The 23,974-nt window shown below is 53.0% G+C and overlaps 1 protein-coding gene across 1 annotated transcript; it reads right to left on the reverse strand.

Moving 5' to 3' along the window:
• Nucleotides 1-130: 130 nt before the first annotated feature.
• Nucleotides 131-16,861, reverse strand: C26H6orf132 (chromosome 26 C6orf132 homolog). The gene is made up of 5 exons (XM_069771054.1): nt 16,624-16,861; nt 11,865-11,980; nt 7,214-7,289; nt 4,003-6,865; nt 131-3,609 (listed from the first exon to the last, which is right to left on the reverse strand). The coding sequence occupies exons 1-5, from the start codon at nt 16,775-16,777 to the stop codon at nt 3,504-3,506; spliced, it is 3,315 nt and encodes a 1,104-aa protein (XP_069627155.1). The 5' UTR covers nt 16,778-16,861; the 3' UTR covers nt 131-3,503.
• Nucleotides 16,862-23,974: the final 7,113 nt, after the last annotated feature.

Here is a 23,974-nt window from a genome sequence, read left to right on the forward strand (position 1 = left end):
AATTCAGACTGTTGCTAAGGCCAGTTTGAACTACATTTTCCTGTCCTTTTAATCTTAAATGCAAAGATCTCAATTTTACAGCAGACGAACCACTTGAGCAATACTAAAAAAAGTCAGACCACACGTGTAATAAAACAATACATCCAGACATATTTAATGGAAGAAGGTTGGTGTTCAATGGCACTCATAAATAAGAGACTTTGTTCAACACTTTACAAGTAAAGCTCTCAGTTATACTACATTAGCAGGTACTTTTGAGGAAGAGGCAGCTGCAGGGGATATTTTAAGTTGTATCAAGACTTGAATGACGGAACTGCATCAGAGGGTTGAAGTGAGAATAATTCCATTGTCAGGCTTCAAGATTGCTTTCAGTGCTAAGACTGGGCTGTACGGTAGGTTGCTTTGCTCCATTACTACCCCTTAGTTTCTTCCTCTTCTGTTGCTAAATTTATATAGTGAAACAGAGCTGGGGAGGAGCAGAAACAGGAATCGGAGTACAGTATACCTAGGTGTTGTCCTGACAAAGTTACCTGACCGAGGAAGAGGGAGCTCTTCCCTATCCCTCCAGCCAAGAAGTCCTTGCTCTTCATTATGGATTAACTTTCTCCTCAAGTGCTTTAGCTGCCAACAGCTCTGACAGTGGTTTCTTTGTAACGCAAACAGGGGCCCCAGCATAAATGTCTAGTTGTTACTGAAATACTAGAATTTTGCTTAATGCATTCAAAAGAAGTAGGGATAGCCCAAAGTGTTTAAAGAATAGAATAGTTCCACTGCTTAAAACATTCATGCTAACCAGTTTTACAACTGTGAACGGAGTCCTACCTGATTTAGTTACAGCTTAGTCCACTGAGCATTCCCAGAATGGGTGTTCTTTGGATGAATAATGGCTATTTCATAAAACTTACTTATATTATCATGCTTCTAATATTTAATATAAACAAATACACGTCTGCTAGAAACAAGACACTCCACACTATAGAACACCATATTACAACTACATATGAATTGCATGTCTGGGTGAAATAGTGTATGTGAAATTCAAAGCAAGTGCCACCATTGGAGTTTCACATTTTGCTCTTAAAAAAAAAAAAAAAAAAAAAAGAACAAAACCCAAACAAAAAAAAAAACAACTTATGTTGGGGATATGCTCAAATTTAGGAGAATTCTTGAGGGGGAAAATTGCACACACCCCCTCCTCTTTCTGGGAAAAGTCAATCTTGAAAGCTGAAGTCTCCCAACAAGCCTTTAAATTTAAAACTGCTTTTGACAATTAATTTGTCGTTATAACTTATTATTTTGAAAAAACAAGTATCAGGGGAAAAAAAAACAGTTAGGTTGCAATCTTATCAGAAAGGCTTCTTCGTTTTGTTTCAAGTTAAACTGATGAAACTTCATCCAATACTAAAACATGACCCTGGAGCCACTCAAACAGGATCATGGCTTTACTTCCATAGATAAGGAATCCTCAGCATGCTCCTTGCATGGAGGAACTTCCATCTTTTAAGGTGGGGGCTATTCTGCATTACACTGGCACACTTAAGTACCCAGATAGTTACTCCATAGTCACTTTTCTCCATAAGCAGTTTTTAAAAACCAACACCCAGATATTTAAAACATGTTATTTCAATACTGGCTGGGGTGAGCATGTCTGGAAATCTTCCAAGTCACTGTGACTTACTGGCATAAAAATGCCATTTGAATTAGCTGTTAGACCAATTACTGTATTTGCGTTTTCATTTTATTCACAGCAAAGTAAAGTTCAGAATACTTTGAAGCTGCTGCAATATTTGAAACAGCTGTTAAATTATTAGGTAAAGTTGGAAATAAAATAAAACGTAGAACGTCAACAACATGACATTAATAACAATATAACTCTCTTGAAAATTCCACCATGAAGGAAAATTTATCACTGAATTTTGAGTTGAATTGTAGAGCAAAATCTGCTTACATGCACACATACGCACGTGCATGCAACACAGGATAAGCTGGAGTGGAACTAATGATATTGTATAGTACTGAAAATAGAAAGTGCTTTCCATAAAAGTAGACTCATGTCTCAAAGTGCTTTTAGTTTGTCAGTGATTAGAAAACATTCTCTACAAGTTTTTACACTTATCTTACAGTGATTTTCAGCAATTTTACCTATGAGGAAGATTTTATATTTCTAATTTCAGGAATTTGGCTATTCAAAACTTTGGTCAGCTATCGTGAGACTGTATTGCTTGCTCTGTAGTGTAGAATACCCACTTTAAGGCTACTCTTGTCCCCCACCTCACCGCATAGCCATCACCAGATCCTTCAGAGAGGCACTGGCAAGAAGCAGGGACAGGCTCGCACGCACGCCCAGCACCCAGGCAAGCGCTTACGGAACCAGCGGGAGCCAGCTCCCTCCGGTACGTCACCACAGACCTTCCACACACCAGGAGCATCGAATACTCCACAACCACACCAGAATTTAGCTGCTTAGTACCCCAAACCAGGCAAACTAAAGCCAAGTCTCAGTATAACAACTTATAAGGACCCTGGGGCTTAGCTTTTAGAGGTGGGGTTTATGTGGGTATGAAGTGGCGAGAGGCCCCTCGAGGAAAGCACCACCAGCACAGCACCTCGGTGAGCTGCTGACACCCACCAGCTGATAAAGGAAAGGAACTGCTCAATGTCTTAAGTCTCCAAAGTGCTTTACAGCCATCCATCCAGGCCTCGCAGCCTTCTTCCATGAGGCACAATTACCAACAGAAACATTTACAGTGACCAAAAGGCACAGGAAAGCAAGGGCTGGTGCTCACAAAGCTGCTGCCCCCCCGCAGTTGATCCCCGGAGAAGGGGGCTCAGACCCTCGCGGCAGAGCTGCCCCCGGCTCAGCAGGACAGGCACTGAAAGGCAGGAGCTGTTTTTAAGGCATCGGCATAATTGATTTGCTCAAGGCTGTTGGAGGAGGTGGGGACAGAAGAGGTTAGGATCTAGACATCCTAAACTCTGTTTCTGTCCCACTGGCCTCACATTCTTCTTTTAATTCCCCTGCGTGTAGCTATACACTGGCTTGCTTCCATTATGCACATCTCGCAGTTGGTTTCTCCCGACTCCCAAGCATGTTGGATTTAAACCAACTAAAAATAACAAATTGAAAACAATCTCTCCAGTGGCAATGCTCTTTAAAGAGAACTAAGGATGCTTTTTGGCTTTCTTAGAAGACCTACCAGGCTGCAATTTTGAAAATAATACAGGGTGGGGTGGGGGGAAATAGGAGAAGGAAAACTGTGTTTGCTCACGTAACAAGACAGCAGCCTGTCCTCTGTAGTAACCGCGCTCCGTGACAGTCTTTTTGAGAAGAGTCCGAGTCCCAGGTTCACTCCTCGCCTTCTCCGTCAGTGGTTTCAAGCAGTGTGTTTGCTGCCTGGGTTGGGACCGTCCCTGGTGCCCGCAGAGAAGGAGACAACCAACCCAGGCGCCTTCTCACCCCTTCCCAGCCAGACGAAGGCGGCGGAGCAGCCCTGCGGACAAACCTATCGGTGGCCGCTCTGGTAGGTGTAGGAGATGGGCTGCCGCGCGCCGGGCCTGACCGTGAAGGTGTTGGTATGTCCGCTGTACTGCGAGCTGCCGTGGGCAGGTCTGGAGGGAAAACAGAGGGAAAGTCACTGAAAGCCAAGGAAACCCTTTGGGTTTATTCGATATTGCAATTATGGTTTGTTTGGGTTTGGTTTTTTTCTAGTGGCAGCAGGGTGACTTTTGTCGCCTCATGTCTCCATTCAGCAACGCGGGGACGACAGGGCGACGGGCACCAGGGTTACGGCTGGGAGCAGGCAGCAGCCATGCCGCAGCCACGGACCGAGGCGGCGGGGAGAGACCCCGGCCGGGAGCGAGCTCAGCCAGCGGCATCGACGTCTCTTGGGCCTCGGTGCTGCTCTGGGGCCAGCCCAGGGCTCAGCCCTCCTCTTCTTCAAATCAGAGGGACACAGAGGGCAGGGAAGGGGTCAGCTAAGGCGGGGGTGGGGGGGAACATACCTGCCGGCTGCCACCGCACCAGCGGGCGAGAAATCCCCGTTCTGCCCCTTGTACTTGGCATCGGCCCCGGCGTTGCCGTACGGCGCGGCTTTCCTGGCAGCATCAATGGAGGTCCGCCTGCCCTGCGCGCTCGCGGGGCCGTTCCTGTGGGCAGAGCTGAGGCGGCGGACCCCCTCCCCAGCCGGGGAGCTGTATCCCCCGGGGCCGTAGGAGGAGAGGGCACCCGTGCCCCGGGGGGCTGCAGCCGCCCGGGGGTAGGAGCTGTCGGGCTCAGAGACGTACAGGCGCTTCTTGATCAGCGGGCGGGGGTTCGGGCAGTGGCTGAAGTAACCGGCAGAGCCGCCAAAATCTGGGTACTGGGGCGTGAAGTCGACGCTCCTCCTGCTCTTCTCCGAGGGCAGCGGGGCTGGCGGCTCACGGCTGCCCCCGTAGCCGCGGCCGTAGCCGGGCCACCTGAAATACCGCGGTGCATCCGAGCCCCGGCTGCAGTCGGGGAAGCTGGGGCACTTGCGGTTCTCCTCCCGACTCGGGAGGGACCCCTCGGTCTCGTCCACCTCGTTGCTGAATTCAGGGGGCGGGGGGATAATCCCGTAGTCCAGCGCCGTCTCCCCGTTCTCCTCCTCCCTGGGCACGCCGGCCTGGTTCGGCTGCCCGGCCTCGAGGAGGCCCCGCAGCAGGCTGGAGGCAGCAGCCCGCCGGTGCCCGGGGAGGGGGCTCGAGGGCTGCGCCTCGCCCGCCGCCCGCGCGTCCCGGCCCTGCTCCGAGGAGCTGGAGAAGGACGGAGGTTTGCTCCGTCCCGACCCCGCTGCACCGGCCACGGGCGGCCGGGGCACCACGGTGAAGGAGTAGGGCTTGGACTCGTGGCGGTAGAAGCCGGCGGAGGCGGTGTCCGACGAGGCGCTGCCGAGTTTCAGGGCCGGCTTGGCCCGCGGCGTGGCTCCCGCCTCACCAGCCTGCCGGCCCCGCTGGGCACGCTGCCGGGCTGCCAGGAGCAGCGCCATGGGGGAGCCCCGCTCCACCCGCTCGCCCGTCACGGGGTGGATCAGCACCTCCTCTCGTCCCGCTCCCGAGGCGCCCGGCGGGCCGCTGGCCAAGCTCGTGGGGCAGGGCGGGTCGGCCGAGCTTGGGCCGGCCCCAGCCCGGTGCACTTTGTACTGGAAGATGGCCGCGCTGGGCTGCGGCACTGGGCTCTGTGCGGGAGAAACGGGGGGCGAGGGAGAGGCGGGAGCAGGGGGCTCCTCCGCTGGTCCCCGAGGTGGGTCTGGGGGGCTCGCGCTGCTGTTGAGAGACCCGGGAGCAGGGGACAAGTTCTCTGCGGCCTTGCTCGTGGCCGGAGCGGGATGGTCCTCGTGCCCCATCTCATCCTTCTCCACTGCAGCCGCTGGTGCTAGGACCGGGCTTGGGGCCGGTTTCGGCAACACCGAGTCAGCTGGGTCAGGGGGGCTTTTCCTCGGGTCAGGGGGGCTCTTCCTCAGACGCGGGGTGCTGCTGCCATCCTCGGTGCCCTGCTTCTGGCTGCCGAGCCCCAGGGCAGGCTTCCCTTCTTTCTTCAGGGACAGCACAGCCTCCAGCTCGTTCCTGATTTTCATCACACTGCAGGTCCGCGCGGTGGGGTTGCTCTCCGGAGCAGGGAGCACCATGCTGGGAGAGCCCCCCTTGGCACTGGGGGGGCTGCTGGGCACCTCTTTCTTCTCATTCTCCCCTCCCGCGGGTAACCGCACGTCCTTCCCAGCAGGTCCGGCAGGTTGGGGCCCGCCGAGGCTGGGCTCACGGCTGCCGGTGCGGTCAGTACTGCCGTCCACTGGCCGGGGACCAGAAGGCTTCTCCGATGGCCGTTCCTCCCTCCGCGGGGAGCGCAGGAGGGCCGAGAGCTCATGCCGCAGCCTGCTCAGGTTGCCGGCGTCCCTCCAGTCGTCCTCACAGGTCGGGTAGTCCGGAGGCGGGAGGTCCAGGTCGTTCGCAGAGAGAGATTCGGATCTTGGAGGAGAGTCTCTCTCGCCCGTTTTCAGCTGGGGAACCTTCTCCATCTCGGAGCTTGGCAGCGGGGACCGGCAGCCGGCAGGATTCATCCCTTGGCTGAGCCCTAGACCCGGCTTGGGGCTCAGCGGCGGGGGTGTCGGCACAGCCGGTTTCACGACGCCCTGTCTCAGCGGGGAATTTCTTTGGTCAGCTTCTCCTCCTGCGTGAGCCTTGGCTGCGGGTCTTATGGTGAAGCAAGGCGGGAGGGGAGGCCGGGAATGAGGCTGCCTGGGGAAGGGCTCCCGCTGGATGGGCTGGCTCTCCTGCACAGGGATGGAGGAGGACCGGGCTGGGGCCGGGGGGGGCACCTTGAAGGACCTGGGGAAGGTGAGGTGGGGCTCGGGACAGTGCTTGGGCTGCAGGCTCTCCTTTGGGCCAGGGGCAGTGGGCACCCCAGCCTCAGCAGGGCAGAGCGGCCCCTCAGCATCCACCTGCCTGGTGTTCAGCACCGTCTCGGACTTCCACTTGGACATGCCGGTGGCGAAGGGTGCCAGGGCCTGGCTGAGCGGCGGGGCGCCCGGTGGGGCTGGCGGGATGAAGTCTGGAGGAGCCGGCGTGCTGGGGGAGGACAGGGCAGAGGCTGGAGGTGGCGGAGGTGCCATGGCAGGAGGCGGCGGCACCGTCTCAGGTGGGGGCGGTGGCGGAGGCAGCGTTTCGGGCGGTGGAGGGGCCGGCGAGGCTGGAGGTGGTGGCGCAGGCGCTGGTGCTATTGGAGGGGGCGGTGGGGGTACCGACGGTGGCGGAGGGATGTCTTCGTCCAGGTCATCCCCCTCGAGAGCCTGTGGGCGCAGGTCCCCCACTGAGCTGTACATTCGGTAGTTCCCATTGATCTGGGAGCCAGACCCTGCAAGGAAGAGCGAGAGCATGGTGGTGTGAGCACCTTCTCCGTCAGCGCTGTGACGGCCAGCATCCCCTCTGGCCAGCTATTCTCCTAGGAAGCCAGTTTATTTTGCTCAGCAGCTGTCTAAAACTTGCTGAACTGTAACAGCCACTATGCCTCACCCCTTAGAAATGAATTCATTTTCAATGACTTCAAAAAATAATTCATAGTAGACTGTATTTTAGCATGAAAATCTCATGATCAGACTGTCTGCTCCAGAGCTCCGTACACACACACTTCCTTCCCCGAGGGCACAGTACTGCTGAGCACTTAGCACCGTCTGTCCAGGACTCAGCAGAGAAGATCCCTTACCAAGAGCTGCTTTTTCCTCAAAGTTTTCTGGCACCGACGGCGTTGGCACAGCCACCCCATGGGATTCTTGGGCATTCTGCAATAGTTGAGAAAACGGAGCTGTTAATTTTACACCCAGGGCATCAGAGCAAAGCACTGACAAGCAGGCCCTAGCCTGTATAGCTGGTAATTTGTCTACACGAACAGGAGCCTGATGGGATCCAGGGCCGTTTCCAACACATGGAGGTCCCTGCGGTAGCTGCTGTTGACAGGCTTTAAGGGGATGAATGAAGTGATCAAGGTTGCACAAGCCATGGACACAATTCCCCTGTGCTAGTCAGGTGCAGAGGGGCTGGACAAGAGCATGGCTATCTCACATCCAAGCTTAGGGCTCCCCAGCCCGCAATCAGCAGCATTAGTTTCTCACCATTCACATATCAAGCAAATTTAATAGCTCCCACAGGTTTTGTGGGTATTGCTCTCCAGCTAGCACTGCCAGCTCATGCTGCAGTCACGCACACACCGCACTGAAGTCACAGACAGACTTCCAGCTTTTTGGGAAACTGGCACCAGCATATCTGAACGCTCTGGGGAAAACTGCTACTTGTGTGGTTTGTTTCACTCTCAACTATTCCCTTCACATTCATGCAGTAAACTGAGCAGTGCATTTAGCTGGTACAGGACCATGCAATTTAGCAGCCTACACGTTTGCGAGGATGCTTACAGCTAGGGCACTTTGGATAATTACAGCCACCCACCATGAGATATTCATGGCATGTTGACTCACCTAGAGTGCTGACCAGGGCTCCTGCCTCGTACACCTGCCAGAAGCAGAAAGCCTCTCCTTTCCTCCAGTGACTCACAGCTAATATTGCTCTGCAGAGGGATTGGAGCTGCTCGTGAAGCGTACACTAACGCACCCACGTCCGAAACACAAACCGATGCTGAATTGGGCTGGCAGCACAGAGGTAAGTGACTGAGGCGGTGGACTGGACTTTCACATACCAGCGTTGGGAGAGACCCGGAGCAAGGAAATAACAGTCCACAAGCAGACGCTCGCAGACCCCCACGGGCAGTGGTGAGGGACACACCGCGCCGTTCCCAGGCTCCGGGGTCCACCCTGTTGCACTCCTACTCACCCCAAGCAGCTGTTTGCATTAGTTGTTAACAGCCACTTGTGCAAAGGAAACATTATCCTACCATCAGCCTGCACTGCTCAGTGCAGTGGTTTTCTGCATACAAAAGCCTAGATAATGATTGAGCCGGTGTCCTTTGCCTTTCACTGGCATTATCACTATTTTTACAAGAGTTTGCTATAGGATTCCAAAGTCTCCTTGATCAAAGGTGAAACTGTCTTTATACAGTGAGCCCCATCCAGGGCTCAGACAGCACATTAACATCACATGCTGCCCTGGGTGTAGGGGGTTCAGGAACACAGGAGCTGCTGGAGCAGAGCTGACATTAACAGCAGCAGCCTGGGCTCCTTCAGAAGGGCCTTGGAATCCCCCAGCTTTTGACAAAATAATAAGAAAATACACATGCTTTGCTTGCAAAGTCCATCACCCTGCAGATGACCAAAGATCCTCTATAACCACAAGGGAATGAGCCAGTTGTTGGCGAGCCAGGAGAGAGTGAGTGGGAATTCAAATTCCTGGGATTGCACAACTGATCAGACAACTTTGTGCTGATGGAGAAGCCGAAGTCTGCTAAGGCATTAGGACAGATCTGTTAGTGGCAAAACATCAGAGGTGAGCCTTATAGCCTCATCTAAGACCTCTTTACTGGCCCAAAGTTACAGTACAAGGCAGAGGAAAGATCCTTAACTTCAGCTGAAAGCCAGAGGGAAGACAAAGGCTAACAGATGCACTTCAAGAGCCAATAATGAAACTGTTCAGAGCAATGAGATACCAAAAACCACAAAGAAAAAAAACCCAGCAGCTCTCATTTGCTATGGAAATTCATTGCTGCCAGTCTCCAGAGCACACTGAGGATACCTGCTCATTTACAGGGAAACAAAGATGTCTGAGCACTGAATTAAGAGCAACATATGCATCACATGTTTGGATAGGAGTAGAAAGGGAATGACAGTCGGAAGAGATCTATGCAAAGCTGGAGGAAACAGTCCACATTTCATAAACAAGTAGTAATTTTGGACATGTCATTTCAACAGGTCCTAAAAACTGGACAAGCCTGTTTCACACCAAAAATTTCTCTTGCAGTTGCTAATGCTCAGCATCTCTCAAAACCCACCCATCCTCACGTCATGAGCTGGCCTCTAAAATGGAAAGCATCTCCAGTACACTGCCAGTCTCCAGAGATGACTAGAAAGATTGTTTCCCTCTGCTGTGTTTGCTAGGGGTGGGACCAGCCCAGCAAACCTCCAGCTGATTCAGAGCAGGCTGCTGTGCTGGGGTGGTGCACCAGGAACCTGCATTTCCAGTTTGTGGTACCTGCATCAGATTTATGCGTGCCGAGGATCCCGTTGAGGGGAGCTTTCACCATAACCACCAGGAATCGCTTTTCAGCGCTGGAACAGAGTTAGATATCCCCTGTCCCCAGCGAAGGGGAGCCTGTCTGTCCTCATGGACCCCAGCTCCCCTGGTCTGCTGGGAGCCCACACTTCCCACCCATTAAATGAACTAGGTTTGAGGCTGCCTGTCACAACAAAAGCACCAAAATACAACTGCTTAGCATCCTGGGATCTCAGAGAGGCCAAGGATTTCTCCGAATATGAAGACCTACCCCCAAACTTCTTGTTTTGAACCAGAGCTAGGGAAGCTTGGTGGTTAACTAAAGGAATTTATTCCAAATAAAGCCAAAAAAAAAAAAAAAAGCCAAAGCTCTGCCTGCACCTGCAGTGCCTGGGAAGCCGGGTGGGCAGGGGGATGCGGTGGTACCCAAGAGGCTGGCAGCAAAGCCCCCCTCTCCTGCAACCCCTGCTGCGACTCAGCTCGGGACGGCCAAGGACCAGGCGGTTTGGGGGGGAAGGCAGCTGCTCTGTGGCGGGTCTGGCTGCCGGGCAGGGTGTGTGCATCCTCCTGACTCACAGCTACGCAGGCAGCTGCTTCTCAGCCTCCCCCCGCGCAGGAGAGTGGGTGGGTGGAAAGAAAGAGTTAAGGCAGGAGCTGCAGAACAGCCCAGTGCAGATATGTACGTGGCAGCAGAAGCATCTGTGCCAAATCAAATCGTAATCAAACCTAATGAAAATAATGCAAATACCCAACACAGACTGGTCCTTAAAAAGTGTTGCTTATTCCTACTAATTTTTTTCAGTTAAACCTGTTACTCTCGGAAGAGAAGTACCATGAGAGGGACCCTCACAAGGGCAACCGAGGGAGGAAAAAAGCCCCAGAGCCAGCTGTGCCTCTGCAGGCAGCAGGAAAGCAGCATGGCTGGGGTGACAACCCATAGTATTTATCCCAGGGACATTTGTGCTGTTCGTTCCTCTACCACATATGCTTCCACTAGTAAAACTTTTGAAAGCTCTAAAGAGATGCAAAAGGCTAGCTGCACTCTAAAAACCTGGTGATATGGGGCACCAGCTATGGTCACACACCCAAGCCTGTGCTACTGGAGAGGAGTTTCTCAGGCACCAGTCCTACAGTTACCTGTCTCAGAGCCCAGGTGAGATTTTTTACCTGCTGTGATCTATTGGAAGGCATCACAGAGGGCACAACCCTTTTATAGAGCCAGTGTAACCCCATAACTTACCAATTATGCTCTCAGATATATAAACTCCCTCTCCCTCCCCAGTTGTCCTCCAGATGACACATGCACAACCCCATTAACTCCTAATTGCACCCAGGTGACAGCAGACCAGCCCATTTTCTGCTGTAGGTGATGGCTGCTCTGAAGGACGAGGATGTACAAGGAAAAACATCGCTTGCTCTCAGAGGGGATTTCCTTGTCAAGACCAAAGGCTTTTAAGGGTTTTACTGTCTTCACTGCATGTATCACTTCAGGTTTAGCTATTACCATCTCCAAAACATCTCTGAGCAATCATGCACTTCACTGTACTCTAGGGGATAAGACCTTTGAAAAGGTGTGCTACATGGGGGAGGAAAGCTTGCTTGGCACACACGGCAGCAGAGCATCAAAGCCAGCAATGAGTATGTGTGGCTTCTGGAGTCCCAGCTGGGCCAAAGCCACCTCTGGGTCCAGCTGCTTTGGCACTTGCTGCTTCAGTCCCTGCATCCAGCTGCTGCTGGAGCAGTGATAGCTCTGCAGGGAACCATTTCCCTCATACAGAGCCTGGAGAGACAGCCTCTGCATCGCCTCCTCGTTCCCCTCCTGTAAACAGGGCACAGTTTTGCTATTGCTCTCTCCAGCAACATGCCTGATCCAGAAAGAGATAACCGCCAGTAGCGGTTAGATAAAACGCAGTGCAAGCCAGATCTATCATCTACATGCTCAGCAATTTTTTTTTAAATTGAAAATGCAAGTCTGATGATGCTTACATCTCTCGCCTGAGTATCTTGCCTATGTCCAACACAAGCCTTGAACTCAGATCACCTCCTAATCCCTCGTATCCAGCATTATTATAGAGTGGTTTTGCTTTTCATTTATTTTCTTCCCTCAGGTAGAGGATGAGAGCAGCAGCCAGCCCAGCTGGTTCTGGGTACCAGTTACATGCACTGCTGTAATGAACCCCAGCGGCGAGCCAGATACTCACAAGGGGTAAGAAAGTCAGCAGCGGCCGGACTCTCGGACGAGGTTTAAGCGTTGCTGTGCCAGAGTCGGTCATTGTCCCGAAGCGATTGTCACCATAATACACTTCAATCACATCACCTGAGAGGAAGAGAAGACTGTTAGCAGCAGCACTGCATTTGAGGCAACAGGAAACAACAACAACACTGGACACCACCTGATTTTAAAAAGCGCTGTGAAGAATTTGCTCTACCAGCTCCCAGGAATGGGAAAAATCCATCAGATTCTGATGAGTAGCTGGGTGTTTTGGAGCTGAGTTGAAGATAGGGGGAGAGAGGTCCCAGGTGAGCGGGACCCCTGGGCGGGCACTGGCAACCCCAGCATGCACCTGCAAGGCACAGAGAGCCTTCCCAGAGCTCCAGATGCTGGAGTTTAATGAGCACAGATGTCAAAGTCTATTCTGAGAGGCTTATTTCTAATAGTAGCTAACTTAAATTTACCTCAGGAGGGTCAAACGTTAGCACAAGCACTCAATTCACTCCCCACCCAGATTACTTTTAGGGAAGGAAAATGCTTCAGGAGCAGCTGGATCGTCTCTTTACAGTGCCACGAGGCTGTGACCCCCAGGAGAGCAGGAGGTGGGTCCAGAGCAGGTGCCCGCAGAGGTGACACAAACCAGCTCGTAAGCACGGGCAGGATCTGATCTCGGCCGATCCGTCAGCAGCTGGAATCGAGGGAGGAGGCAGCAGCAGAGTCTGACCAACTGGAGGGGGAGAGCTCCTGCCCTTCCTCGCCTGCTGACCACTCTGCGGGCAGAGCGGTTACATCAAAGCTCAGAGTTGAATACAGGTTCTTCACTCAGCCCCATCACGACCACAGGTCCCCGTCACTTATGCAGCAGAGAGGGACAGCGAAGGTGTCCCTGACCCCTGGCTGCCCGCTGGCTTGTGCTGAGCAAGACCAGGGCGAGTGGAGGGGAACACCTCGCTGCCCCGCTCGGACACAGCGATGGAAACGGCACATGCAGAGGCTTCCCAAGGAGGTTTTTCCCCTCCACGTTTTGCTGCCAGTGGCTGAGGGCAGCAGGAGGAAGGTGCCGCAGCTGCTCTCCCTGCTGTGGATGGACACCACCAGCGCCCGCAGCATCCTTCTGCGTGCTGCTGGAACAATCTGTTTCTGACCCCTGGTGCAATTGGCACTGGGGGGGCAAATCATGCTTGCCACAACACTTTCACACTTCAGCCTGCCTTATGGAGAAATGCTCTGAATGTCTTCCCACAGAACACTACTGTGAATGGAGACGCTACGGCAGAAAGCAGTCACAGAGCCCCGGTGTTACAAGCAGGAGAAGCCATCTGGTACTCCTAGTTCCCAGCCCTGTGCTTTTACCTTGAACCACACCTTTTAGGCCAGTTTATTCTGACAGTGAATAAAGCTCATAAAACTAGTTTAATTACGTTCTTTGTGTCTGATTAATAGCATGAATTAACAAGCAGAAGCACTGAAGCACGTAAACCCCACCTTGGCTGGAAGGAGATACACAAATAATTTGTAGCCAAGGAGACCAACATTAAAGAAAATACGAGGGTTTGAGGAAGGAGGGAGAAAGTGAGCAAAATGGCTGTGATCAGAGAGAAAACTCTGCAGGAGTGTTCCCACCTAACAGATTTCGATAGTGGTTTCAGTGAGACGGAAGAAGCAAACAACCTCCCCCTCTGCCCCACAACACAAACACCAAGAAGTAAATACCTTCCCCCCCCAAAAAAAAGTTTGGAAGCAGTCCTCAAACCTGACCCCACACTAAAGCTTGAAACACAGAAACAGTTTCTGTCAAGTATCGTACAGCAATTAAAAGCCAAGGAGCAGAAAGTTGAAGGTTGTGTAAGCTCCGCACACAGGCAAAGGGGCTGGGCTGTCTTTCGAAGCCTCCAAAACCCGAGGGCAGCGCTCGCCGAAGCAGGACTGTCCGCCCGAGGAGCTGGCTGTGCCCCAGAGTCCCTGACTGAGACTGTGCAAGCAACCAGCCGCTGCCATGGCCCAGCCAGTGTCTCTGCTCCCTCCCGCGTGTCCCCTTGCTGGCCTGAGGCACAGCCTGTGCCCTCTGTACACTGCCCGACCGGACGGCTGGGCTCCCCAGCCCATCGTGGACTGCCATGGCATGTAGCTGTGGTTGTCACGAAGTCTCTGCCCTCCTTGGACGGGCAGAGATCAGGCAAGAAGCTCCCAAGGAATCAGAGCTTTACACGGAATTTAGTGAAAAAAGAGGAGGGCAAATGCTTGTCTGTGTATTCCCACAGAAGAAAAACACTTGCATGAACACCTGGAATGAAGAACCTGACCACGCCAGGGGCTGGGTGTGAACTGCCACAGCCTCTGATGAAGTTATGGGTTTGGAGGCAGATGAATTCCACACAACCTTGAAATATACCACTGAGTCCAGCAAGCATGTAAGCTTTTCCTTTCTTTCTCCCACCCACTAGACCACAAGTTACACTGGGATACACCCAGGAGTATCCATCATGCTATCACTGTCCTGACGGTCAGTCACGACTTCCTCTCCCTTATCCCAGACTTCTCCCGCTACAAGGGATTCTTTACAAAAAGGACATTTTCTTCACCTTTCAAAATATTAATCACCCTGCACTGCAGTTAGTGTGGTCCTACCAACAGTTTAACACTTCCCTGCCTGTGAGGGGCCCAAGCACAAAGGAGGAGCTGCTGGAGTCCCAAGGACAGCAGAGATGCCAGCAAATTATTATTATTTCTGCATAACCCCCTGGGTGACCCTACATTCGGCGAATGAACAGCAAGAATTAAGGCCAATGCAACATGAGAGTTTGGATTCAGACAGCTTTGCGGAGCAGCGATAGAGTAGTTCAGAGACTTGAAACGATGAGAGTTTTATATTAAACAAGACACTAGGTAAACTCAGTGAGAAACTGGATTAAAGATCACAAGGTCTTTGATCCTAGATTACTAAGCATCGCTAACCTGAATGCATTTAATTAAAGTAAAATGAAGTGCTTGTAGTTGTGTTTTCTTTGCTAGATAAACAGGACTTGCCTGCTAAGAGCCTGTCACCAGTAAGACCTGTGCTCTGCCAGCTCCATTTCCTGGAAGGAGGGATCAGGAAACACGCCTTCCCAGGCTGTCGGAAGCAGCTGGCCCCAACTACGCTTTGGCCACTTTTTGACATTCAGCCTGTCCTGGAGACACTTGCGTCCTCTCAGTCATGGGAAATAAAACAAGCAATCTGCACCACATGTAATGGAACTTCTTCCTACTTCAGGGTTGCATCACCTGGAGTAGGCGTAGCAGGTTTGACGCTGGGGTATCCACAGCTCACAGCGAGGAGGCGGCATCAGTCACTATATTCAGGAATCTCTGAGTCAGTGACATGCAAACCTACACCCATTCCACATTGCTTAACTTGTGTTTACTTTGTATGAAAAACTAAGGTGGGGATTAGCAGAAGCAATGGACCCCTTTTGGCAGCAGCGATGGCATGAAGCTATGCAGCAAATATTCAAGAAACGGGGCTAGGCACGGGTCTTCACTGGGTAGGACCATGGTGCTGTGGAAATCAAGGTACAATAAAATCTGTCTCTTGGACTGCTTAGCTGTGAGCATGCCGCTCCTCGCGACGAGCCCACGCCTCAGCACAGGTTACTCCAAACACGGACACTCAGCTTCTGTGTGTCGCACTACCCTGCACAAGTTAAATTAATGATATAAATGCCAAGAGGATGGTAAGGAGTGATTCAACAGCTTTTATTTACGCTCAGGTTTCAAGGACTCCTGGCTTTTACTTTGCAAGCTGATCGGCACAGCAGTTCCCCACACCTGAAAGGAATATCTTTGTACTGCAATTGCAGCCACGGAAGTCAGGCTTGTAATAAGCAGACGCAGCAACTTTTTTTTTTTTTAAATCCAAACCACATCAGAGGGAAGCTTGAATCCTCCTCAGATTTACGACAGTTAGAAATCAGCAGTTTTCCTTTTGTGCTTAAGAGTTGCATGAAACTCTCCATCGCATTTTCATTTTATCTCAGTTTCACCGGCTTGGCCTGCAGGGTGTAACCACCTCGCAATCGCTTTAGCGGACAATACTTCACGTCGCCCAGCTCAGCAAGCGGCGCTTCCATTTTTTCAGCTTGGAAGCGTTTCTTGGAACCGTGGAGCCACCAAACTTCATCCACAAGCTGCTATCTTTTATCTACCTGGCTCCACTACTATTAACTTGGCTCCCTCCTACATGAGCCCCCAGGGCGCAGCATTGCAATTAAACCCACAAAGAAATCCAAATAAATCCTGAGGACTATGCCACCCTCCGCTCCCCCCTCGCACACACTCCTTCAAGAAACGGGCTTATCGGCAAGTAACCAAAACCGGGAAGGCGCCGATCGAACACTGCGTGGGAAAGAGCTACTGGAAGCGCCCCAGGCAGCTTCCCAACCCCTCGGCAGCCCGCTTCGGCCACAAGTTTCCCTTCCCGGAGCGGAGCGCGGTCCCGGGCGACCTTCCTCCGCCGCTCCGGCACCGGCTCCGGCCCCCGGGACCGCCGGGACTCGGCTCGGGCCCCGCACCCGGCCGGCCCCTTCCCTCCCAAACGCCCCCCGCAGCTTCCCAAGCAGGCGCCCGACAAACCACCGCCGCTCCCCGGGGTCCCGGCCCGCCCGGCCGCGCACCGAGCTCCCACCGGCCGCGCCGGGGGTCCCCGGCCGGCCGGGCCGGGACGGGACGACACAGCCCGGAGGAGGGGAGGGGGACACGCAGACACTGACCGGTGCCACCCGCGCTGTCCGAGGTCACCTCCTGCGTGAGGATCCAGGGCGGGTTGGTGGCGAAGAGGGAAGCGGCGGCGGGGCTGGCTTGGCGCTTCCCGAAGAGGCGGCTGAAGGTGCCCTGCACGGAGTGATGATGATGATGCTTCTTCATCCTGGCGGAGCCGGGCGCTGCCCGCCGCGCTCCTAACCGGGCATCCCCGCCGCGGCAGGCGGGCGCGGGGCCGGGACCGGGGCCGCTGCCACGGCGGCGGCGGGGCGGGGCGGGGCGGGGCGGGGCGGGGCGGGCCCCACCCTCGGCCCCTCCTTCCGCCCAGGTGCTTCCCGCCGCCCCGGGGGTTGCCCGGTGGAGGAAACCCCCGGTGTAAGAAACCCCCGGTGCCTCTGCGGGTCTGTAGAGGCAGGGCTGCCCCCCCGGCCTGGGGGGGTCCCGGGAGCGGAGGGCCCGGCCCGGCCCGGCCCGGCCCGAGCGGGTTTCTGCAGCCGCGGAGGGGCCGGGGGTCCCCGGGCAGGAGCGGGGCTGGTTGTCAGCCCCTTCGCGTAAATGTCGCTCAACGTCCGAGTCCTCTTAAAAATCCCCGACCTGACACGAACTACCCGTCTTTTCACGTCGGTGGTATACTGAGCGTTTGGGTGTGAGAGTTTTGATCTTTCTCTCACCGTCTCCGGTGTTTTTCTTGGCCTGCCGTGGCAGTCCCGACCCAAGGGCTGGGGTCCCCTGCCCCAAGACCAGCCTTGGGACCTGAAGTCCCTGTCCGAGATCTGCAGGTGTCCGTGCAATACAAGGGAACGTCAGCCAGAGGCAAGGGAAAGCTGAAGTGTAATCCTTTCCCTCTCCCGTGTGTATGCTAGGAAGCAAATTAGCACTGAGTTTTTAGGAAGTGTCTTACTAAGCATTCAACTCCCCATCCTCCATGCCTGTGAGCCCCGCTGCAGATCCCTACTGGCTTCGGTGGGACTACGCGCCGCCAGGCACATCTTCCTCCCCGGCGTGACCTGCGTGTCATTAGGGGCTGGGATGTTTTCTGATGCAAAAGCCTAAAGGCAGTGGGACTCGGCCCCAAATCATGGCTTGTTTCAGGTACAAAAGCAAGCGTCTAACGTTGCCAACAATCTTCTGGGTCATGCAAGTAAAAATTGGGAGTTAATGAGTAACATTGGTTATTAATAAATGCTGGGATCTCTGGAGAACTTTAAACGCAAAATAGCTGTTGAAACATTAACTCTGAAACACAGCTCACAGCATCAGGGTAAGATCATCCTGTCACACCTATTTCTATATTTCCAGCATATTTTGAGAGTCAAAATGATACAGATGTCTCTTTTCAGTGATAAGTATCACTTCTTTAATCACTTTGAAATTATGCTTTTCACAACCTTTTTTTGCCGCAAAGTACAAATTAGGGCGACACATTAAATCACCCATGAACAATGAAAAATGAGCACTGTTATGATATTTCAAAAGGAAAATCTAATCATGGCATAAATTGTCAGGCAGCACTTAAATAAAGTGAATTAACATGAATGGCAAATGGGGAAAGAAAAGGAGAGATAAAATGTCATACCACGTGGATTCAATACTGTGATTGTAGTATAGGGGTTAGAAGTATTTAAGACAGTTTTCAGAGAATTTAGCCTGCTCTGCAGATGTGCAGCTCCATCCAGCTGCTCAGACGCCTTTCCTGGCCGGGGAGCGGGGAGTCTCCATGGGCAGCCTGTGCCCGACTCCCGCCGCCGCTCCCGAGATCCGCTCCAGGAGCAGCGGGCGATGCCGAAGGGACGGCTCTGTGCCGTGCACAAGGCCTGCAATTAGTGGGACTCTGTCTGACACCCTGTCTGACAGTTATCTTAACTGCTGTTTGTGTGAGACAGAGAAAGGAAACCATCCTGCAAATATTTGCACGAGTGTGACTCCTGCACACCCTGAGCTCACTGTGCAGGGAACACAGCACAGGGACCTACAGTCGCGTTTTCGCCGAGATCGCAGGAAAGGGGATAGTCCTGCCTGCAGATAAGAGTGGTAATAGGATGGAAACTGGGAAACAGCATTCCTCCTGAGAGCTCTTCATGGGAACCCATCTAACTGAGCCCCAGACATTTAAAGAAAATTCATTGGCACCTCTTGAAAGCAGAAATCAGATGACGTGAAGGACCCACTCGCTACTGGAAAGACAAAAGACACAATATCTTTGCAAGACAGGCAAGGCATATGCGCTCACTGATATTCAGAGTCTTTGGCTGAACAAATTGAACAGGATATACAGAGAGACAAAGACAAGGAAAAGGGGAAGGAGAAGAGAAACTATTTTTAGAAGAGAAGCCAATAAAATCCTGTGGAATGAGAAAGCCTGGGCTCTTGCACGAAGGTGTCCCACAAAATGTCGTTACACCAAAGAGACTTCAAAGGGGCCACAGGGCTGCAGCGATGCTCTGCGGGAACAGGAGAGTGTGACTCAGCTCCCTGACAATTGCCCCCGAGGTGTTCCTCTGCCCCCGGGGCTGGGGGGACCCCAGCGCAGCACCCTCGAGCTCCGGGGGCGGTGAGCCGTACCCGTGTCACCCCACCAGCAATGGTTTTGCCTCACCCTGGGTGGTGAGCGTAGGAAAACATATTCCTCACAACATGAAGGGATGTGTGTTTTGAGGTGAATTTATTATCCCAGTGAACACAAGCTGCTAAACAGGCCTGCAAGAGTTCATGTGCACACTCCTGTGTATTTGTTCCAGCTGCAAAATACTCGCTCTTTACCTTCCACCTCCCAGTAAAGCATGGACCTCCCCCCAAAGACCAGAAAAAGCTCAGGACTAGCAAGAAGAGCGTTGTAGGTACGCTGCGGGGCAGGCGGACTTCTGCAAAGCGCAAACTCAAAAGACGAAGAAAAGCTGCCTAGTTTGGTGGCATGGCTGTAATTTTAAGGGAGGACAACTGCCACACGGCATGATCTCCTGAGTGATGGAGGCCACACAGCTAAAGGGACAGGTGGGCCGGGCTGGGCACAAAGCACAGGAAAGCACTTGGAAGTCCACCAGCAGGTTTTATGGCATAGAAATGGCCATGTGAGCACTGCTCTGATGTAACGCACCGCAGTGTGAGGCTGCCTTTGATCCTAATACGGGTAAACACCCCAGAACAATCTGCTTTTCCATCAGTGCGAGGAGCTGCGCCCTGCAGATGTAGATCGTTCCCTGCCGCACTCGCAGGTGTGCGAAGTGCTTGTGCAGCGCGGGTCCCCAGCCGGACCCGAAGGAGGGAGGGAGGGGACGGGAGGGATGGGAGGAGAAACCCTCATGTGTGGCTGCAGAACAGCAAACTGCACCTGTGGAGAGAGAAACGGCTCGTGTCTGGGGCGGGGAGCGGGTCCATGCTGCCAAGGACATGTTTCGGTGGGGGTGGCAGGGCCGGCAGAGCAGCCGGCAGCAGCCCCAGCCGTGCTCCAGCTGGAGGGGCAGCAGTGGTGGTTCCCGTCGGGTGAGGACAAACAGCACCTTCCTAATCTTGGCCGAGCCCCTGCTCTCCTCCGCACCCTCTGCCCGAGCAGCCCTGCTCAGCCTGGGCACCCCTATGACAGCCACCACGCCGGTGACACCCCGGTGGTCACAATGGCCCCGATGACCCTGATGATGGCCCTGACGGCCAGTGCTGCCCACCCTGGCAGTGCTGCCTCCAGCCTCCACCCCAGACGGCCCCGCATGCTGGGGTCCCCGCCAGGAAGATGAGCTCACAGGTGGGAGCCCTGGGCTCATGGTTTGGGAGGAGGGACTCCAGCTCGCCGTGTCCCCTTCCCTGTGGGCAGGGGGCTGGAAGACCCTTGCCCTGAGGGTGGCCGGGACAAAAGGGTCCTGGTGCTGTCGGTGCGATGCATCGTTCCCTCCACTGCTGCGCAAATCCCGGCTGCACCGCCGTCAGCTGGCTTTGCCCCCCGTGGCCGCTGAGATCTCAGAGCAAACCGCATGCGATAGCCCTGCGATGGCTCCGTGGGGACAAGCCAGGAGCTGCAGGAGCGGGGACTCCCTGCTGCAGAGCGAGGGGGACGGCAGCAGTGCAGGGGCAGGATGGGCAGCACTGGCAGCCAGGCGGGGGGGACACTTCATCCGGGGTGGACGTCTGAACCCTTCGTGCTTTCTTGATTACTGAAGTCAGCCTTCTCTCCGTGACCTCACCTGTGAGGATCTTCTTTGAGAGGCAACAGACAATTTGGGAGGGATTAAGGATCTCTAAACATATGACTAGATGCAACAGGATTATGTGGGACTCTTAATTCAGGCATGGAGCACTGGCAGTGCCATAAATAGCACTGTGCGCGCTGAGCTGGTGTTTCCCCTCAATGACAGTGATTGTGTAAAGCAGGTGCACTCACCCAGGCACAAAGAATGTTTCTGCCAAGCTTCAGATGCCCCAGAGGGTAAGCCGGAACCCCCAGGGCAGGCGAACCCCATTGCAAGAGCAAAGCCCAAAGCTCAGCACTCCCTAGCATGGTATCCTGCCCGTCACTGGAAATGACTGTCAGCCCTCTATCGCCGAGCACATGCGAGGCTTGCACATCTCAAAAGCATCTACGTGACTTAGCAGTTGGGTTTTCAAGGTAACACACCTCCACACCCCAAATGCACTGCTTTAATAACATTAATGCCTCCCTGCTGGGTGGATGCAGTTGCAGCAGCGCAGTCGTGTGCATACTTGTCTCTTATCTTCCAAAGCAAGAAAGGCCATGAGCTATAATCATCCATGTATGTGAATATAATAATTTCTGAACAAATCTAAGTGTGTTCGGAGCAGGGATACATAAACCACACTGAAATGACTGTAGTGGTACAAAATCTGCTCTTCAGGAGTCAAAATCCCATTGTTTTATCCCCTGTGGATAAAATAGACTGGCGTTTCCCTGTGGCAGCGAGTGCTGAAATAACACTTGTCCTGAGCTCCAGCAAGGGAGCCTTTCAAGCATCTGGCAGGTGGCTGTACTGGGGGAATGAGTGACAAAAAAGAGGTGGTGAACCTGTGCCAATCTGGTCATTTCCCTGAAAGGCTTTAAGGAGATTTCTAAACAATTTGCGGGTGTCCCCCTCCTAATACGTTTAGGAGCTAGTGTTCACAGCCAGCTACAGGGAACAGAAATAGAGCACCAAGTAAGCCAAGGCATCACGGAAACTAGGAAACCTCTTTACAAGGTTAAAAATAAAGCCAGACAGCAAAGCGTATATTTAGGACGCGCAGGAGTAAAGCAGCTAATTGCCAGGGGGAAGAGCCAGTTTCCATTAGCACAGGGGTGTCATCAATGAAAACAAGATAACTGAGTCATGGTTAAATAACAGCAGCAGAAATACTTTCCCAGTCAAGCACAGCCTTGGAGCAGCCATCATGACAAGTCAGGCCTGTGTGTGTCTTGGGGCACACATCCACACCACCTCCTCTGGAAAGGGTTCATGCAAATGCACGGGGAAAACGGGCTGTTTCTGCAGTCCTTGGTCCCCCGTGTCGTGCGTACGGGTGATGGCACTGCCTTTGCTCCAAGGCTTCAGAAATGTGACCCAACTGACGACGAGGAAGAGTTTGCCTCACAAGATTCCATAACCCTGTTTTTCTCTTCACGTTTCTCGGGGGGAAAACCCACTTAGAGATTCAGCAAGAGCAGTTAGCACAGCACTACGAGGCACAGGGTGGTGGTAGGTACCTGCAGAGGGACCTGGAGCCTGCTGAGCTGCTGCCCCGGGCTGTGTTTGTAAAGGGCAGTGTTATGTTTGTGTCATCACCGATACGGCCCATTGCATCTTGTGGGTCAGACTGGGTTGAACCATTTTCATGGCTGGTTTGCCATGGCTGCGGTCTGGTGAAGACTTTACAAGGAGCATGTATTGCTGTCATTTATAGCTATTATAATTGAGATCCTGATCTGGGACCAGGGCTCCCCTGTGCCAAACACAGAAGGAAAATGTAGTATCCCCCAAAAGTGATGAAAGGGTGAGCCAGGTCAGACTGACAGCGGGAACATCAGCAACTGGGTAGCACTTTATGTTCACTCTGCAGTGTTACAAATAACCAGCTGAAATGCAAGTCAAGAGAGAATCAAGTCCTTTGAGTCTCGCCACGTGTATTCCCTCAGTACGCTTTGGTTTATTTTCACTAAGTCACTTCCACATTTCCAGTACATCATTTGACTTTAAACTCAGTTTCTCTTTAAATCACACCACCTTAGATTTTTAGCTAAAGAAATGTAAACACGTGACTTCTCAGCATTTATACTGTGTACTGACTGCCCTTGCAGCGAGGGTAAGCAGGCTGGCACTCCCTAAGCTCTCCTGGTTTGTTTAACTTGCTGCTTTTTGGTCACCAGTACACAACTCTTGCGTCAGGCCTTAAGAACTGATGAGGATGGCAAAGTGTGTGGGCAATTGTCACGGATTTGTCTGGCTCTTTTGCTCCACAGGTGACTAAAACACAAGAAGCCCCTGGCAAAGACTGCAAGAGACCAAAGGGAATGGAGGAGACCAAAGCAATGCAGGAGGTCTCTCGCACACTGCCCATCCCAACAAGCCAGCAGTCTCCAGCATGTCACCACAGGGACCACCAACCTTTGGCCACTCACTTCATGCCTTTTGTTGCCCATTTTGGGGGCCGTCAGCCCAACTCCTTCAAGTTTCTCTTCTACACACCAAGTTGCTCCAACTCATACAGCCCCTTCTACACTGCGCAGAAGCCAACCTGCGGGTACCGCTACCACCGTGACACTGATCACACCAGGAAGGTGATGGATGTCTCGAGTGCAAACATTGTGAAATGGAGACCCATTCTGGGCACAAGGCCGTAGTCGAGAACAATAAAGCCCAAGCAATGAAACCAGTGACCGATGTGACTTCAGCTTCCCATCGAGTGTCTGTGCTATGACAAACAGTGAGCACGTGAGCCAAGGAATGGGTGGTGAGGTTGTGTCACTGCTCCCCAGAAAAACACACAGCGTGGATTTTGCTCTAAAAACCTGGTCCAACTTGTCCTGTCATTTATTGCCACCTGCTTACACAGAGGCACTGGGTGTCAGCAGCACATGGCACTGCATGCATGGCCACCCAGCCAGGCTCATCTGCACAAGCCTGGCCTTAGAATACATTGCAAAACCTGGGAAGGTTTCACCAGCTTCTTCATCTGAGCCTAAATTCTGCTCCTTCTTTGAAAGGACATCTTCTTTCACTAGGCTTTCCTAGACACAGGCAAAGTATTGTTCTTCATGAATGGAAAAGCATGTTTCACTTGTGGCACTCAGAAATGAGATAGTAATTGGAGCTGAAATTCAGGCGGCACGTCCCTGCAGCTCTTCTCCAGAAGGTAGCACAAGATGGTTCAGCTTTTGCATTGCCC

Source organism: Haliaeetus albicilla, chromosome 26 (genome assembly GCF_947461875.1).
Source record: "Haliaeetus albicilla chromosome 26, bHalAlb1.1, whole genome shotgun sequence".
Lineage (NCBI taxonomy): Eukaryota > Metazoa > Chordata > Aves > Accipitriformes > Accipitridae > Haliaeetus > Haliaeetus albicilla.

Bases quoted from the DNA above. Each gene is read 5' to 3' on its own strand.
- C26H6orf132 (XM_069771054.1), bottom strand. From the start codon at position 16,777: ATGAAGAAGCATCATCATCATCACTCCGTGCAGGGCACCTTCAGCCGC. The intron at 6,866-7,213 runs GTAAGGGATCTT...TCTTCCTTGCAG, and splicing joins TGAGGAAAAAGCAGCTCTTG to GGTCTGGCTCCCAGATCAAT. The intron at 3,610-4,002 runs GTATGTTCCCCC...TTTTCCCTCCAG, and splicing joins GGTGCGGTGGCAGCCGGCAG to ACCTGCCCACGGCAGCTCGC.